Here is a 19,746-nt window from a genome sequence, read left to right as displayed (position 1 = left end):
TTTACTTGCCGTCTGGAGACCAGAAATACAAAACAGAAAATTGCAATCATCATGGCGCCACCCAGTGGTTACTCAGGAAAATTGTGAATAAGTGATCATTGTAAACCATAGGCTAACACTCCAGTGAACCAATTCAATCCATTACTTCGGCAATATGACTTTAGAATCAAAATGTAGATATAGTGAATACTGTGATTCTCAATCCATTGAATTCCAAATATATTTATAACAGACCTTGAAATGTTAGCATAGACAAACAACTTTTATCACACACAGCATATGTGCTTTACCTGACGGACATGACAATGACCCTTCCATCCTTTTAACCAATTGGTCATTTATCAAAAAGAAACATAAAACTCCAGTGAATAATCCAGCTGACTCCAGTGTGATGTGATCAACATCACATTCTCAGCTGAATCAGTTGAGCTTTTGGCGGCAGATATTATTCATATATTGGCTTGAATTAATAATGACACATGCATAACATTTTTATCAGGTTTTGTTTACAAAAAAGTTAGTTATAGAGTAACCTGACAGAAAACGGAGGAGCCTGTGAATGAACGTCAAGGCCAGCGATAACCATCAGCTGAAAAAAAAAAGTGTAATTTCATAATGATTACACACCAGGTCTAGTCAAGTCAAGTCAAGTAAATTTTATTTGTATAGCGCCTTTCACAACACACATCGTTTCAAAGCAGCTTTACAGAATATCAGCATTAACAGACGATAAAACTGTAATGTCTATAAAGTCGATTAATCATCATTGTGTAATCTAGACAAAATACGATTTTTAATAGTGTTTAAAAATAATTAAATGATAATTGTATTAATAACCCCAGTGAGCAAGCTGTAGGCGACTGTGGCAAGGAACACAAAACTCCATAAGATGTAGATTAATGGAGAAAAATAACCTTGGGAGAAACCAGACTCACTGTGGGGGCCAGTTCCCCTCTGGCTAACATTATGAATGTAATGTAAATATTAATTATGTATAGGTAAAATCATGGTTTAAAAAAGTGTTAAGGGTCAGTGATTAAATATCGATTGTGTTTGAACTGTAAGATTAATGACCACAGTCTTTGAAGTCCATCTTGATTAATTGCAGAAGTTCACATAGATGCAATTGTCCTTGTTAATTGGCTGATGAAGGCTTTTGTTGGCAATAGTTAGTCTAAGCATTTCATTTCAAGATCGTAGTCCATAAATAGACCGAGGTGATGCAGGTTGGAGTTGGCATCATTTCATCCTCTGAAGTCCGTCATAATAGATTGAAGTGATGTTTGGCTGGCACCGGCTGCATTTAGTTATCATCGTTCTGCGACATGTAGCAGTGGAGTCCAACATGAAGCAGGAATTGTGCTGGATCCAGCCGGTTCTGGTGACCTCAGGATAGGAGTCCCGAGGTTGAGACAGGGAAACAAATAAAAAGATGTAAGCGTAGATGCCATTCAATTTATTGCAGAGATAGAGATCATGCTCAATGTTTCTGGTTTCTGGTTCCGGCAGACCCAACTAAAGCAGCCTAATTGTGGGTTGGAGGATAAATTAGGTGTATGCCTGGCTAAATAGATGAGTCTTTAGTCTAGACTTAAACTGAGAGAGTGTGTCTGCATCTCGAACAGTGTTTGGGAGACTATTCCATAGTTTAGGAGCCAAATATGAAAATGATCTTCCTCTTTTAGTGGATTTTGATATTCTAGGAACTATTAATAGGCCAGAATTTTGTGATCGTAATGAACGTGATGGAATATAGCGTGGTAGAAGATCACTTAAGTACTGCGGAGCTAGACCATTCAAAGCTTTGTACGTAGTTAACAGAATTTTAAAATCAATACGGAATTTAACGGGTAGCCAATGTAGCGATGATAAAATGGGGCTAATATGATCATATTTCTTGGTTCTCGTCAGCATTCTGGCTGCTGCATTTTGAGTTTATTTATTGATCTTGCTGGACATCCTCCCAGTAATGCATTACAATAATCTAGTCTTGAGGTCATGAACGCATGAATTAGTTTTTCGGCATCAGCAACCGAGAGCATATGCCTTAATTTAGCTATATTTCTTAGGTGGAAGAATGCTGTTTTACAAACATTTGTAATTTGATTTTCAAAGGACAGATTGGTATCAAATATAACACCTAAGTTCTTCGCTGTTGAAGATGTTGTAACAGTACATCCATCTAGAGTCAAATTATATTTTAGTGGCTTATTTTTAGAGTTTTTTGGTCCAATAACTAGAACCTCTGTTTTGTCAGAATTGAGTAGAAGGAAATTTCTGGCCATCCAATCTTTTATTTCATTGATACACTCTGCTAACTTTGAGAATTGTGAAATCTCATCAGGTTTTGAAGAAATATAAAGTTGTGTATCGTCAGCATAGCAGTGGAAACTTATTCCACGATTCCTGATAATATCTCCCAGGTGAAGCATATACATGGCGCAAAGCAGAGGCCCTAAAACTGATCCCTGTGGTACTCCATATTTTACTTTTGTTTGGTTTGACAATTCCTCATTTACATAGACAAAGTGGTAGCAGTCTGCTAAATATGACCTAAACCATGCTAATGCCACTCCACAAATTCCAACATAATTCTCCAGCCTATTCAAGAGAATGTCGTGATCTATCGTGTCGAATGCAGCACTAAGATCTAAAAGCACTAGAAGAGAAATGCAGCCGCGATCAGATGATAAGAGCAAGTCATTTGTAACTCTGATAAGTGCAGTCTCTGTACTTTGATGAGGCCTAAATCCTGATTGAAATTCTTCATATATATACTATTTCTCTGTAGAAATTAACATATTTGGGAGGATACTACCTTTTCTAGTATTTTTGACATAAACGAGAGATTTGAAATCGGTCTATAATTAGCAAGTTCTCCAGGATTAAGTTGTGGCTTCTTAATTAGCGGTTTGATAATTGCCAAGGTGAATGAACATAAAATTCCCTAGGACTTGGAAACAAACATTAGGAAACAAAGAAAGGAGAAAAGGACAGTGCTTCACATAAATAATTGTATTCCTTAAATGGATGCAAAAATACATTACATCCAGACCATATCCATCCTAAGAAATGCTTAATAACTACAATAATTTTGTCATATAAAAGTTATTTCTGACATTTAAATGGTTGTTTCTCTTTCATCACTTTAAAGATAAAATACGTTTTTGAGTTTGTTAATATACACATGCACTCATCCTTTAACGATCTAAGAGACTTCAGAAAAAATTATGACATTTCAGGTAAGGGAACATGGTGAACAATGATGCTCACCTGCACCATTTTGCATTGCTTTATACTTAATACATGACTGGAATTAGACATGGCTAATTAATTGCCATTATGTTCATGCTGAATAGACAAGAGGGGAACTAGCTCCACCAGCTCAGTCTAGATTTTTTGCAGGGGTTTTTCTCTCTCCAGTAGCATGGAGAGTTTGAGTATTTTTCTTCACCACAGTCACCTTTGGCTTGCTCACTGGGGCAGTAAAAATTAAGACATTAAAGCATGATTCTCTATAGAGCTGGAGGATTTAAGACATTACAGTATGATGTTCCAATAAAGACGCTTTGAAACAATGTGTGCATTGTGAACAGTGCCATCCAAATAAAAATTATTTGACTTCTGATCAGTTTTTTGGGAGTTAACTTTAGGGCTGCATGATTATGACAAAAATTGCCTTCGATAATGTAATTGCGATTTAATGTTGATGCCTGAAAACACTAGGATGATTTCAGGGCAGTTTGATCTCTAGCGTGTGTCTTCTGATGAGTATATAAACTAGCTGAAAAAACAAATGATTTCCTGCAGATGGAGCAGCTGTAAGGTTTCTCTCCTGTATGCACTCTCTGGTGGGTTTTCAGGTTATCTGATCGGGTAAACGTCTTGTCACACTGAATGCATTTGAAAGGTCTTTCTCCACTATGTGTTCTCTTGTGCTTTAGTAAGAGAACATTTTGATTGAAACTCTTCCCACAAACGCTACAGTGATACAGCTTTTCCTCCGTATGCACTCTCTGATGAACTATTAATTCAGATGGTACATAAAATCTCTTCCCACAGTAAGAGCAGAGGTAACGTTTCTCTCCATAGTGTCTTTTTTCATGATATTTCATGTCAGACTCAAGATGGTAACGCTTGTCACAGAGTGAGCATTGAAAGGGTTTCTCCCCAGATTGTCTACTTTCATGACGTTTCAGATCAGATTTCTGACGGAAACGTCGATCACAGTGTGAGCATTGATAGGGTTTCTCCCCAGAGTGGATTTTCTGATGTGTCTTTAGACAAAATAATTGTTTAAAGGTTTTGTCACATTCTTTGCACTGATACGGCCTCTCATTGGTGTGCAAACGGACATGTGATGTCATATGATACTTGTGGGAGAATCTCTTCTCACAGTGAGGACACTTGTACGGTTTCTCCCCCGTGTGTATTCTCTTATGAATATCAAGATTTCCTTTAGTTCTAAAACACTTGTCACACTCACTGCAGCTGAAAGGCTTTTCCTCACTGTGTGACTTCATGTGAACTTTCAGATTAGAAGTTGTAAGGAAAACCTTCCCACACTGCTCACAGGGGATCTCCTGCTTTACTTTGTGCACTGCTGAATGACGGTTCCTCTCTTTGAAGGTAGAAAAGCTGCTCTCACATCTCTTACATTTGAAGACTTTCTGCTCTTTGTGTCTTCTCTCATGTCTGACTAAACGTCCTTTTGTAGTGAATGTCCGCTCACAAATTTTGCAGGAAAGATGCTGTTTTGATGTAGAAGCTGTTTCTCCATCAGATGGACCACTGTTTGTATCTGAAAGGAATATAACAGTAAGTAATGGTAAAACAGTACTTATCATAGAAACAGTTTATAAACTATTTGGACACTGACAAATGTCTGAATGCTGCATTAGATACATAATATCAAACCAAGTTGCATCAGCACACAAAGGATGCTAGATAACTTACACTGCATTTTTAAAAAGATCTAAAGTGTGTCAAATATTACAAAAAGTTAAAAACTAAAAAAAACATACCTGAAGAAATAAAATCAACTTCATCACTCATATGTTGTTCCACTGCTGTAGTTTTAAAATCATCATCATCATCATCATCAGTGTGTTTGTGTAATGTGGTTTCATGATCATCATCATCATCATCATTGTGTTTGTGTAATGTGGTTTCATCATCATCAGTGTGTTGTTCCTGTGCTGTGGTTTTAAAATCATCATCATCTTCATCAGTGTGTTGTTCCTGTGCTGTGGGTTCTCGTTTAATCTTCATGAGGTTCCTGCAGTCCATCAGCTTCACTGAACACATCTTCAATGGTATCTTGAGCATCTGCTGTTCTCCAGCAGTGTTACAGACAGAAGCCAGAGACTCTGTGGGGGTTTGATCACCCTGATTACTGTCACACACACTCTCCTGAGAGTCAGTATAACAGAGTAAAGTGAGGCTGAGCTCGGAGTCCTGTGTGTCTTTGGATCTCTGATCTGAAACCTGACAAACACAATCACACTGATTTATATTTTGAACGGCTGTCTGACTCAGTGTTGGACCTGTACAAACCTCTCTTTCTCTCAGCTTTGCCTCCAGTAACGCCACCTCTTTCTTCAGCTGAGAGATTTCTGTCATCAAATCATCGATATCCAGCATGGACAGATCAGTTCCTACTGATTTACAACACATCAAGTCCACCTGCAAACTCATCTTAAACATCTGAACTATAAAAACACACCGGCTGTGTGTTCGAGCTGTGAGCTCTTCTTTCTTTCTTGGGTTTACCGGCACACTAAAGAGCTTCATAGCGCCTCCTGCTGTACTGGAGTGAAACACAATCAACACTAGATTCATCAGGAGGATACAAACACATACTACTGATTTACAACACATCAAATCCACCTGCAAACTAATGTTAAACATCTGAACTATAAACACACTCAATTGCGTCTCGTTTGGAAGTATGCGTCCTCCGGAGGTCGCATTACTCAGCCGCATACGTCATCGAGGCTGTCTCGTTTCATTTATTTGTGTGTGTGTGTGAGCGTGTATTTATCACTTTGTGGGGACCAAATGTCCCCATAAGGATAGTAAAACCCAAAATTTTTGACCTTGTGGGGACATTTTGCCGGTCCCCATGAGGAAAACAGCTTATAAATCATACTAAATTATGTTTTTTGAAAATGTAAAAATACAGAAAGTTTTCTGTGAGGGTTAGGTTTAGGGGTAGGGTTAGGTTTAGGGGATAGAATATAAAGTTTGTACAGTATAAAAACCATTATGTCTATGGAAAGTCCCCATAAAACATGGAAACCAAACATGTGTGTGTGTGTGTATATATATATAAATCGAGACAGCCTCGATGCGGCCTATATTTGTTCAAACTGTGAGCTTTCTCTTTCTGTAGTGAGTTTACCGGGGAACTAAAGAGCTTCATAGCGCCTCCTGCTGTGGTGGAGTGAAACACCATCAACACTAGATTCTTCACGAAGATTTGAAACACGTAATACTGATTTACAACACATCAATCCACCTGTAAACTCATCTTCATCATCTGAACTAAAAACACCGAACTCTACACAGAACTATAAACACTGAAATATAAACACACACCAGCGGAGTGTTCAAACTGTGAGCTCCTTTCTTTCTTTCTTTAGTGAGTTTACCGGCACACTAAAGAGCTTCATAGCGCCTCCTGTTGTACTGGTGTGACATCACAATCAACACTAGATTCATCAGGAGGTCAAGGTCAATTTATTTAAGCACATTTAAAAACAAAGTGCATATCATATAAAACAATGCAATACAGCACAAAAACTAAAACACACAAGATAAGGCACAATCTCCTTTGAACTTGATGTATGTGCATGGTGTACATTAGAGAAGTTTATCAGAGAATCTGAGAGTCCTGGAGGAATGATAATGTCCAAGGAGGTCCAAAATATAAGATGGAGCTAAGCCATTAACCACTTTAAAAACAAACCTTAAATTGAATCCTGTATTGTAATGTAACCATTGAAGAGAGGCCAGGACAAGTGAAATACTTCCTTGTTCCATTCAGTCTCCTTGCAGTTGTTAATAAATGAGATTAATTAGTATTAGGAGGATAGCTTGATCTACTGTATCAAAAGCTGCACTAAGATCGAGCAAAATTAAAATCTACAATGTGAATGTGATCTAAAAGAATCCAAAATGAACAGTAAATCATTTGTCACCTTAGTCTAGACTTTGTGCTGTGACGATCAAACCAGACTGAAATGTATCTAAAATGTTGTTGTTTTGTTGTTTTTTATTCATTTAAGAATGAAGAGAGCTGAGAGAAATCGATTTTCTCCAGGACTTTGCGGTTTAAAAAAAATAGGAAGTGGCAGGATCTCTGCCTGCTTAAAGCAGGAAGGAACAATGCCATTACATAGGGAGCTGTTCAAAATGGACCATACACTAGAACCAACAGTGTCCAGCTGTTCTAGAATAACATCAACAGATGAGGTAGTTGGTTTCATCTAGGACTATATGTGTCATCTCTGTGAGAGATATTGTAACAAACTGGAAGGAAGTCATGAGAGCTGGATCAAGGTGCTAAGGCGTTTATTGAAAAATAAACAAGTACAAAATTTCAGGTAAACAGGAACAAAATAAAATATCCACGATGGGAAACAAGAACATGAACAGTAGGAAAAACAGCAACAACTCACAAAGACTGAACAGAAATCAGGGCATTATATATACAGGGGTAAATGAGGAAATGAAACACAGGTGAGGACAATAAGAAACAGCTGGAAGTGATCAGGGCAGGGAATTATGGGAAGTGTAATCCATGGGGAACAGATGAAAGAGACAAAACACAAGGCAGACAACAGTGATGGGCGGCCGACGTAGGCAATGTTGACTCTGGGATGAACGAGGCTGGCACCGTTGGCTCTGGGAGGAACGAGGCTGGCAACGCTGGTAATGCTGGCTCTGGGACAGACGAGGCTGGCACCGTTGGCTCCGGGATGGACAAGGCTTGCACGTTGGCCCTGGCAGGCATGGCCGTTGGTTCGTTGGCCATAGCAGGTGTGGGCTCTGACAATTTGTGAGGAAGGTTCTTGTGGCCCTACGCAGCTACATCAGTGGCGGATCATACAACTTGGAGACAGGGGACTTGGGAGGCTTGGCTGTGACCTGGCGTGGAGCAGATTGAGAATTGACTGTTAAGTGATGTCGGGTATTTGGTATGCTAAATTTAGATGGGAACCGTTAAAGAGCTCGTCTTCTCACACCAATATATGCAAGGGAATTTAGGGTCTTGAAATATGTGAACTATGAACCAAATTAAACTGTCCTTATTCTACATTATTATGTAATGAAATATATAATGGAATTAGTCATGTTCGACAACCATTATAAATGAGATAAATTGCAAATAGCTAGATTATTTGTCTGAATAAAATCCTCCATCATTAAATCATAATACAATGTCTCTTTGTATCCACTCACAATTTCTACTGTAAGGAATTAGCTTTAATAAGGGAATTATGATTAATTCACTTATTGGAGTAATATTATTCTCATGTCTTATTGAAAATAATATCACACGTATTTAGGTACTGCTTTGAAGCAAAATCTTTTAGAAACAGGGATGAGATTATTTATCAAAATATACCACAGTCAAATCACCTTTGAAACCAGACAAACCTTATTGCTATTCTAAACATAAATCTAATCCAACACATACTTATATACAAGAGACATGTTGTGGAATGTGAAATAAATGATCAATACAGTGAAAATGAACTATATAGAGTCTGTTGACAATGCCTTAAGAACCATTTATCCTTATATGAGTCTACTTCGATTTGCTATCGGATTACCCAAAGTATATAACTAGTACACCAGCACTTTGAGCACAATAGCTGGTGTATTAGTTAATTATTTATGTATTAGAGCATGTTGTGGTGGTTCCTTGCATTCTTTGTTTTTTGTGGTTCTTGGTCAAAAGTTTGTTTTTGTCGATGTGTTGGACCTCTGTAAGATCGGATAGTTATTGTCTGTATGAATGATGAAGTTGGCTTTGAAGCGAGGCCTTCCGCATGGAGGGTCCGCGACTCCCGTTTGGTGTGTGAACCGTAGAGAGAGTGAGAGGCTTCCTTATCAGGACTTCAAGTCCCGAGTTCCCTACATGGCAATATGCGGTTCCAGAGATCCAGAGAGTCAGAGAGTTGAGTCCAGTCCGAAGCAGCAACAAGAGCCAGAGAAGAGAGAGAAAAGCAGAAGAGCACATGTTCTTCCTGTTTGGAAACATTTGAACTGAAATTGGCCGCATCCCCAAAGATGTCCAGCGTCAATCAGAAGTGATTTTTCAGAGTCACATGGTCAACTGGGCTGTCTTTTCTGACAGTTGGTTTTATAGTCCTTTGTTCCCCTTCTGTCACTCTCTCGACGTTGTGTCGAAGGAAGTAACACAAGGGGTCTTCTCGGACGCCGAATCGTACCTCTGAACCTGAGAAAAGGCCAATGTCAAGTTGGCAGACAGAATTTGCATGCCCTGCCCCGGACATTCTGGTATAAAGGGAAGCGGGGCAGCGAATGCCAGTCAGAATTTTTCTTCGGAGCCGAATGGTTGGGCAGCAAGCTGCTGAATCTCACTACTGTTCCACTCACCTCTATCAGCGAGAAGCATTGCTGTTGGATCCGCACGGCGCATTTCCAGCTGGCGTTCTCTCTCTGCACGCTGTGCAGTTCACGCCTCGACAGCGCTTTCTTCCTGTTAAAAGAGTGTTCGCCTCCTAAAAAGAGTCTATTTTCTCTAAAAGAGTTTGAGTTCCCACTCATGAAAGAGCAATGGACTGGATCTGGGTAGTTCCGACCCCGATGTGCTGCAGGAACTGCGCTCTGCCACCGACCTCGCTCTCAGAGCCACAAAGGTCACAGCGCAGGCACTCGGGCGGGCGATGGCCACCCTTGTGGTCCAGGAGCGCCACCTCTGGCTGAACATGGTTGAGATGCGCGACGTTGACAAGGCTAAATTTCTCAGCGGCCCCGTCTCCCAGCTTGGCCTCTTCGGCGCCCAGCAGTTTTTGGCAGTGAAGAAGCAGACTGAGGCAATTTCGCACATCATGCCACGGCGCCACACATCCAGCGCGCCCCACGCCCCGCCTGCTCGCCGAGGGCGTCCCCCTGCGACCAAACAACGAACACAGTTAGCTCTGCAACCTGAGCCCAGCTCTCAGCCCCAGCATCGAGCACCCCGCAGGCGGCGTACGCCTACCATTTCCAGGACCCCCTCTCGGACTAGAAAAGCTCTGAAGCGCTCATGAGACAGACAGCCCAGGCAGTTGAATGTTCACTCCGGAGATGGTTTCAAGACCACTACGTCCCCTGGTGGGGGCTGGGTTGGAGAATGTTCAAGGTAAGTGCTTTGAGTCTTTTCTCAGCACCCCAGCCTCAGGACACTGTTTTACCTCCCGACGCATTATTACCTGCTCCCCCCGCAGCGAAGCCCCGCCCGGTATGTCAAACGTGATCACCCCACTAGTTCCCCTTGTACGGAGTTTGGATGCGTGGTTATCACTCCCCAATCCGTCACGCTGGTTGACCAGGACCATCTGACTCAGCTACACGATTCAGTTCGCCCGGCTCCCGCCTCGTTTCAGCGGTATTCACTCCACTATAGTGCGTGGCCAACAAGCCAGTGCCTTACACACAGAGATTTCCACTCTGCTCCTCAAGGATGCGATAGAGCCTGTCCCTCCAGCCGAGATAAAGAAGGGTTTCTACAGCCCTTACTTCATCGTACCCAAGAAAAGTGGCGGGTTGCGACCAATCTTGGACTTGCGAGATCTCAACTGGGCTTTGCACAAACTCCTGTTCAAAATGTTCACGCAGAAACAGATTCACACCTGCGTTCGACAGCTAGATTGGTTCGCGGCAGTAGACCTGAAGGACGCGTACTTCCACGTCTCCATTTTTCCGCGACACCGACCCTTCTTACGGTTCGCGTTCGACGGCCAGGCGTATCAGTCCAAGGTCCTCCCCTTCGGCCTGTCCCTGTCCCCTCGCGTCTTCACGAAGGTCGCAGAGGCTGCTCTTGTCTCCATAAGGGAAGCGGGCATCCGCGTACTAAATTACCTCGACGACTGGCTCATCCTGGCCCACTCCCGAGAACTATTACGCGCTCACAGGGACCAGGTGATCAGGCACCTCGGCTGTTTAGGGCTTCAGGTCAACTGGGAAAAGAGCAAGCTCTCCCCGGTTCAAAGCATCTCTTTTCTTGGCATGGAGTTAGACTCAGTCTCAATGACAGCGAAACTCACCAACCCAGTCAGTGTTCAGGTGCCTCGCTCACTTCGAGCCTGGCACAGTGGTTCCTCTAAAACAATTCCAGAGGCTCCTGGGGCATATGGCATCCTCAGCCATGGTCGCGCCACTCGGGTTGATGCATATGAGACTGCTACAGCACAGGCTACAGACTCGAGTCCCGAGATGGACATGGCGCTGCGGCGCGCATCGTCTGATAATCACCTTCGCCTGCCGTCAGACTTTCAACCCTTGGACAGACCTCTGCTTTCTGCGGGCCGGAGTCCCCTTGCAGCAGGTGTCCAGACATGTCGTAGTAACCACAGACGCCTCTCGACAGGGTTGGGGCACCGTGTGCAATGGGCACGCTGCTGCGGGCACCTGATTTTCAGAATCACCTAGCAAGACTAGGTATTGTATAAATCGTGGATTTGAATGCATTCTGTACATTTTAGAAGGTTAAATCGGTAAAGTACTGTGACTTTGTGTAAAATGTTCCTGGATTTAGATTAAATGTTTTAGTATTAGAGTCATGCAGATCTGATGGTCTTTTGGAAACCTTTCAAAGAAAAGTCTGCTTTAATTCTGTGTGGAAGTTCAGAAGTTCATGCTGAGGGGGGCCTTCTGACCAATGACTGTTGATGCCTGGGCCTTTCATTTATGACATTGAAGAATTCCAGGATTGTGGTGGTTGGGTTTTCCTAGATTCAAATCATGTTGCTGCAAGTCTTCTGCATGTATAATCTTACAGTGACGTGGAGCAGAATCAGGCGTGTCTGTGATGTGGCGTGGAGCCGACTGTGGCATAACTGCGACAGGGTATGGAGCAGACAGTGGCATGGCTGTGACTTGGCTTGGAGTAGACTCAGATGTGGCTGTGACATAGCATGGAGCAGACATAGAAATGACTGTGAAATGGCGTGGAGCGGACTCAGGCGTGGAAGCCTGGATCGGGATTGAGAGAGGAGGATCCTCTGAAGCGAATGTTTCTAATACTAGCCTCACAAATTCCTCCCACGTGTAATCTCCGCTCTCCGGCAATTCCTTCCACTGGCATGTTGTGAGTCCGATTCTGTATATGGATTTTAGGGTGGCATCATCAAATCCAGTGTGGGCAGCAATGGTGTAGAAGAAATGAGAGTACTTATCTATAGATAGGTCCGCCTGTATCAGTTGCCTGAAGTATGCCGCTAGATAAATTGATGTGGTGAGTTGTTCTGTAACGAACTGGAAGGAAGTTACAAGAGCTATATCTAGGTGCAGTTAAGGAGTTTAATGAAAAATAGAGAAGTACAAAATAATGGGTAAACACAGGAACAAAATAAAACATCCATGAGGGTAAACAAGAACATGAACAGGAGGAAAACTGCAACAACTCACAAAGACTGAACAGAAATCAGGGCATTATATACACAGGTGTAAATGAGGAAATGAAACACAGGTGAGGAGAATAGGAAACAGCTGCAAGTTTTCAGGGCAGGGAATTATGGGAAGTGTAGTCCAGGAGGAACAGATGACGGGGCAAAACACAAGGCAGACAACAGTGAATCGTATCAGATATATGTATAAACTGATTTAGCAGAGCAGAAGAGGAAATCGGTTCAGAGGAGTCATAGCTACTGGCGATGATGCAGGATTGCAAAGCATCAACCTTACCAGTTAAGAAGTCTTAAAATTCTACACATGACTTATCAAGACAGTTGGCAATAGGAGTAAGTGTAACCCCTTTAAAATGTACAAGACTGCCAGTGACGGTTTCTCAAGGCCAACAAAGCCTTCTCTGCTGGCCTGACATGCCAAATAAATATTTTTCATCCTTTCATTCTCAATCACCTTTTTGCCTTTTAATGTATTTTTAACCACTTTCCACTCTTAATTAACCTACAAACAAATAGAGAAACATTTAAAGTTTATCCAATCAGAATTTATTCCTTGATGCTCAAAAGCAAAGTGTGACAACGGTTTCACAAATTGCATGCCCGAAGCCGAAGCAGTGTGTGAGTTTGTGCTCCACTCCCTCAGGCCTTCAGAATTTCTACAGAATCCCTCAACAGTGCAAATGAATGAGCAACTAAAGTCAGATTGTCAGATTCATCAACCAATCAGATTTATTTATTTGTGCTTGTTGGATGTGATCTTTAGGATATGTCCCGGTCGAGGCTTTCTAGCTGGCCTTGAGTGACGCAATCACACTTTAAGTGATGTAGGTAATTCGAAAATTCAAAAATCCATCAACGCAATCCATCTCTCTCTTGGACAATCGCAAAGTGATGTTAACAGCTCAAAAGTAATTTCAAACAACTGCCAACAACATTGTGAAAAAATTTAATTAATCAGTCAATTGGATCCTTCACCTAAGAACCTTATTTCATAATGATACGGGCAAAGGACATTTACCAGTGGAAATGAATTATCAAACTACCTCTTTTTAACTGCAAATAAATAATTAACTTTAAATAAAAAATGAATAAATAAAATTTGAGTAGTTGATAAATAATTAATCTAAAAATAAAATCTATATTTCTATACGTCTGTTAAACGGTTGTGAGATAAAAAATAGTTGAACATTTATATATCTATATATATATATATATATTATATATATATAATTTAAGCAATATCACACGCACAAGGGTCAGCACTGCAGTGATTCGTCCGCAGTCAGAGTGTCGTAGGAAATCACAGCAGTGCTGATTTAGGGCCATATAGCAAGATTGCGAGTGTGATATTGCTTATATACAACAGTTCAATGAACAAGTACGTTTATAAAAATTTTGAAAAACTTAGTACAGTCATTTAAACGTTTGTGCATGGAACTACTTTATTACATGATTGATCAGAATCTGCCGTTGCTGGTTCAAAAGAAATGATGCGTCCAAGCCTCCATTAGTCACTTCAGAAATAGTATCATGGCTTATGCTGCGTCTAACAAGTTATTGGATAAACAAGGATGGATGTGAGTGAGTGTGTGTGTGTGTGTGTGTGTGTGTGTGTGTGTGTGTGTGTGTGTGAGAGAGAGAGAGAGAGAGAGAGAGAGAGAGACGGAGTGTGATGCTGTCAGCTTGCTGAAGGTCAGCTTTCTCAGTGGTAAAATAGCCATCCAAGTGGGTGTATTCCTCTCTATTTCGCAGTAGCCAGTGCACAAGAGTCATTCCCTATAGAAACTGCAATGTCCTCCATTTTAAACAGTATTTATCCAATGTGGAAACTCCGGTAACAGGTAAGCACCTTGAGGTCTGTAATCAATCAGTCTGTTGTGTGGCTCAGCTGTGATGAGCCTTAATGCTGAAGTTGTTAGTTTAAAGCCATTTAAAGCTATTTCCAAGCTTTAGTAATGTAGTTGTAATACGAGCGATCAAGGAGCGCTGTTCTATGTAAACAATGACGTTGTTCACTTCATATCACCAACTGGATCATATTACAAACAAAAATTATCTTTTACCACCACCTGCTGACTAACATACGTAATGTAAAAAATAAAACATTGTAAAACCCTCACGGGAAGGAGGACAGGAAACGAAGGTTTCAACGAGAAGGTAAGGTTTTTTAATGGCTGTCTGTCTCACAATCATTTACAAAAACCAACACACAACAACACAAGCGCACTGGGTTGGCTTGCTCTGGTCGGCTTCCCTCTGCTCTGAGGCTGCTGGCTTTTTAACCGCTCTCCTCACTCTACTGCAATTAGAGACAGGTGTTAGTCATAATTTGGCCCAGGTGTGAGCGCCCTTACCGCTTCTCTCTCCCAGACGGGCGCTTGACCACCGCTGCCACATACCCCCACCGCCCGACTCAGGCCGGGCGTCATCCGCCTGCCTACCACTCCCCCATTTCTGGAGAGGAAGTCGGCGGCAGCCATCTGCACCCCGGTCTGTGGATCACCTTGAATTTAAAAGGCTGGAGAGCGAGATACCAACGGGTGATCCGGGCGTTAGTATCCTTCATGCGGTGGAGCCACTGGAGTGGGGCATGATCCGAACAGAGGGTGAAGGCCCGCCCCAGCAGGTAGTAACGGAGGGTGAGGACCGCCCACTTGATGGCCAAACACTCCTTTTCCACGGTGCTGTACTTAGTCTCCCTTAAGGAGAGCTTCCGGCTAATGTACAGCACCGGGCGCCTCCCCTCCACCAGCTGCGAGAGTACGCCCCCAGCCCTCTGTCTGAAGCGTCCGTCTGCAAAATAAAAGGGAGAGAAAAATCAGGTGCATGTAAAAGCGGCCCCCACAAAGTGCAGCTTTAATCTGCGTGAACGCCTGTTGGCACTGCTCCGACCATTGGACCGGATCTGGAGCCCCCTTTTAGTGAGATCAGTCAGCGGGCTGGTGACGTCCGAATAATTAGGCACAAATCTTCTGTAATAGCCAGCCAGCCCCAGGAACTGTCTCACCCCTTTTTGGTCTTAGGTCTAGGGCAAGTCGCAATCGCCGCAGTCTTTTCAATTTGGGGACGCACCTGGCCATGACCCAAGTGGAACCCCAGATACCGTACCTCCACACGCCCAATCGCACACTTCTTAGGGTTTGCCGTGAGCCCGCCGCCGCAGCGATCTCAGGACGGCCCTCAGATGTTGCATGTGCCGCTGCCAATCATTGCTATAGATGATAATGTCATCCAAATAGGCAGCGGCGTACGCGGTATGCGGTCTGAGGATCCGATCCATGAGTCGCTGGAACGTGGCTGGGGCCCCGAACAAACCGAAAGGAAGCGTCACAAATTGGTGTAATCCAAACGGCGTGGTGAAGGCTGTTTTCTCGCGGGACATTGGTGTCAAGGGGATCTGCCAATAGCCCTTTGTTAAATCCAGGGTCGAGTAAAATCGAGCAGTACCTAACCGATCGAGCAGTTCATCAACACGGGGCATTGGGTACGCGTCAAATTTAGACACCTTACCCTCACCAATTTAGCTGAGCCCAAAGCCCCGGGTTGAACCAAGCGTTGGTGGATGGTGGTCTGGTTACAGCCGGTATCCAACAAAGCTTGGTATGTACCCCCCTGGATTCTTACCGGAATCCGATACGCTCCAGCTCGATCGGGGCAGTCTGTGGAACATCGGAGACCCGTACCACCGCCCCTATTTCCATCAGCGGACACTGATCCCGGAAGTGGTCCGGTCTCCGCACCTCCAGCAGACCGGCCCAGACGCTGCGGCCGCACCCGTGCTGGCGGGCGCCCCACCTGAGGAGGAGAGCGGCTGAAGGATGGAGAAGGGCTTGGTGGGTGTTCCCAAGACCGGGGAGCTGGGCGCTGAACGCTCCACGCCTGCGGGGGCAGGAACGGACCCTGGGGAGAGAGCAGAGCGAGAGGGAAGAGGGAGGGAAAAAAACAGGGGAAGACACAGAGGAAGGCGAGACAGACAAAGAGGGCTCGTCCGCCCTAGGAATCGCCGCCATGTGGTCCTCCTCGAGCCGGACGGCTTCCTCCAGCGACGCCGGGCGGTGGCACTGGACCCACTCGGCCGTCTTCCGGGCAAACGCTGGACAAACTGCTCCAGTACCACCTGGTCGACGAGCTCCTCGACGCCGCGGTCCCGCGCAAGCAGCCACCTCCGACACGCATCACGGAGCCGTTGGGCTGAACGCAAACGGGCGGTCGGATTTCTCAAGTTTTAAGGCCCGGAAGAGTTGGCGACTTCCTTCTGGGGACCGACCAACCCGTTGCAGGATGGCTTTTCGCGAGGTCGTTGTAAGCCAGGAGGCTTGTTGCCGGCAGTTGTTGGGCCGCGAGTTGTGCTTCCCGGACAGGAGAGGGACTAACCGGGCTGCCCACTGGTCTTGGGGCCACCCCCAAATCTCCGCCGTCCTCTCGAAGAGGTCGATGAAGGCCTCTGGGTCGATCCGCCGGCCCCATCTTCTGTAACGCTGGTGGGGGCAATGTGGCGCTGGTGTCCGGGGTCGCGGCTGCGGCTGGAGCGGCCTCCTGGCTGAGGAGGCTCGGATGGCGTGCCGGTCCTCTGCTTGAGCCCGCATGATTTCAAAAAACGACGATCCTGGTCTTGCCGGAGCTCAAGCAGGGATTGTTGGTGGCTCTGGTGGAGTGTCGCGAGGGACTGGAGGACTTCAGCCAGCTGGGAGGACTCTATGGGGCTGACTCTGTTCCATTATTATGGTTTCCGGGTTTCGGCACCAGTGTAAAACCCTCACGGGAAGGAGGACAGGAAACGAAGGTTTCAACGAGAAGGTAAGGTTTTTTAATGGCTGTCTGTCTCACAATCATTTACAAAAACCAACACACAACAACACAAGCGCACTGGGTTGGCTTGCTCTGGTCGGCTTCCCTCTGCTCTGAGGCTGCTGGCTTTTTAACCGCTCTCCTCACTCTACTGCAATTAGAGACAGGTGTTAGTCATAATTTGGCCCAGGTGTGAGCGCCCTTACCGCTTCTCTCTCCCGGACGGGCGCTTGACCACGCCCCCGCTGCCACAAACATACATGTAAGACCAACTTATACAGTAACTCTTAATACATATGCACTACTCTTGCACTTTTGTTTAGAACAGCACGAACACAAGCGGAGTGATACACACCAGATACACATCAGACCATCAGTGTCTCGTCCAATCAGATTTGAGGACTGGAATATATATATATATATATATATATATATATATATATATATATATATATATATATATATATATATATATCATCTGTTGTTCACCTTCAGAGAACTACAGAGTGTGTTTTATCATTGCATCCAAGGTAATATGAATCGGGTAGATACCTACCTCTTGTTGTTACTCTAAATAATTGAAATAATACAGACCTTTGGCTGACTGAAACAACAGCTGCCTTTACCCATTTTGTAAATGTGTGTTGCATGTCTTGGCTGTTTGATAAAATTATATGTTTCTTTTCTTAGCACATTTGTACTAGTGCTGAATAAAAATATAGTGAACTTCAAATGTGCAACACACATTCTGTACCTAATTGTTTACATTACTTGTCTGGATTGCTTCAGTTAACATGCCATCTTGTTTTTTAATATTTTTATAAAATTCTGGATAGTCTAGCCTCAAATTTATTACATTTGTAGACTACTGATGATTTGTCAGTGTATTATTTATTATGTATATTTTCAAGCAGAAAACATTACCTTCAAAATAATACAAACCTGAGCTTCATCTATATACTTTACAGAAGTTCTGCAATATGTGCATTTGCATTGTACCCTTTACTAAAATCAGACAGCAGTATTCCGTTATATTTTCTTTTGTCTTGCATGTAATGCATGCGTGAAAGATCAAAATAGAATAGTGGTCATTACACGAGTCATTTAACCTTAAATGTTAGTCTTTCTGTTCCTCATATTTTAAATTTTAACAATCACACACACAAACAAACACACACACACACACACACACACAATAATAATAATACAGAGGCCTATAAAAATTGTTTGTCATGTCATGTACCTATTATAATCAGGTATTATTGTATTAATTTCCTTTATAAGACACTCAATTCGTACATATACTGTACAGTGTTGAGGAGTAACAGAATACTTGTAACAGGATTAAAGATTTAAAATACAAAATATAAGTAACTGCACTGCAGTTACAATTGAAATAATTGGTAATTAGAATATAGCTACATTCAAAAAGTATTTTGATTACTGAAGAGATTACTTTGCATTTTATTGTCATTTGTTTCATTTAATATTTAGTTCTTTCAGATGAAAAACATTTATACATATAAATTATGCGATCCAAAGTGCATTTGAACAGTGGTGAAACACTTTCTTATGATGTGTTACATTCATACGAGCAGACAGATGTACATTTGAAGTAAGTTTGGAGCAGAAGAAATAGAAATATACCTTATATATACCTAAATTTACCTAAATTGTTAGCTTTACAATAAGCTAAAATGCTATTTCTAACCATTTTACATGCACATGTTACTGGCACAATCTTATTTTTTATCAAGAAAATTCATGTTGGATCATAATTTCTTTTTTTCTAGGAAGACCTTTGATATTAGGGCAAAAATCATATTCTTGATAATAATTTTTTAATTGTTTTCCTGTAAAAATATCTAAAAATCCTTAAAACAAGATCAACTTGATTGATCTTGTTTTAGAAACAACACTGCATAAGATATTTAGGTTTTTCAGAGAATGTATTTTTAATGTGTATTTTGTCTTACTGTACTGGCAGAGTTTTTATAGTCAAAACAAGTGAAAAAATTGTAAACAGTGACGGTGCTATTTTTTATTTTTTTCATCAGTAATGTCCTGACTATATTTTGTGATCAGTTGAATGCCAATTTGGTGAATTAAAGTACCAATTTACTTCCAAAACAGCAAAATCTGTACATTATTCCAAACGTTTGGCCGCCAGTGCCTGTGTGTGTGTGTGTGTGTGTGTGTGTGTGTGTGTGTGTGTGTGTGTGTATATATATATTAGGGCTGTCAATCAATTAAAATGTTTAATCAAATTAATTACATGGTGTCCCGATTAATTAATCGCATAAACAAATATTTC

At 42.6% G+C, this 19,746-nt stretch overlaps 2 protein-coding genes across 2 annotated transcripts in view; both read right to left on the bottom strand.

Moving 5' to 3' along the window:
• Window positions 1-5,743, bottom strand: part of LOC127635452 (gastrula zinc finger protein XlCGF52.1-like) — a 28,409-nt gene extending 22,666 nt beyond the window's left edge. The window contains exon 1 of the mRNA XM_052115516.1: window positions 5,557-5,743. The gene's annotated coding sequence lies outside the window, so the exon portion shown is untranslated. The remainder of the gene's footprint in view (window positions 1-5,556) is intronic.
• The window catches only part of LOC127635497 (zinc finger protein 16-like), a 34,912-nt gene continuing 15,816 nt past the window's right edge, over window positions 651-19,746 (bottom strand). Inside the window, exons 3-5 of the mRNA XM_052115587.1 lie at window positions 12,015-12,518; window positions 5,025-5,831; window positions 651-4,801 (exon numbers count right to left, since the gene is read on the bottom strand). Of these exons, the coding sequence (XP_051971547.1) occupies window positions 3,723-4,801; window positions 5,025-5,831; window positions 12,015-12,518 (2,390 nt within the window). The 3' untranslated portion in view covers window positions 651-3,722. The remainder of the gene's footprint in view (window positions 4,802-5,024; window positions 5,832-12,014; window positions 12,519-19,746) is intronic.

Source organism: Xyrauchen texanus, chromosome 43 (genome assembly GCF_025860055.1).
Source record: "Xyrauchen texanus isolate HMW12.3.18 chromosome 43, RBS_HiC_50CHRs, whole genome shotgun sequence".
In the NCBI taxonomy this organism is placed as follows: Eukaryota; Metazoa; Chordata; class Actinopteri; order Cypriniformes; family Catostomidae; genus Xyrauchen; species Xyrauchen texanus.
This window is presented reverse-complemented; position numbering and strand designations above follow the sequence as displayed.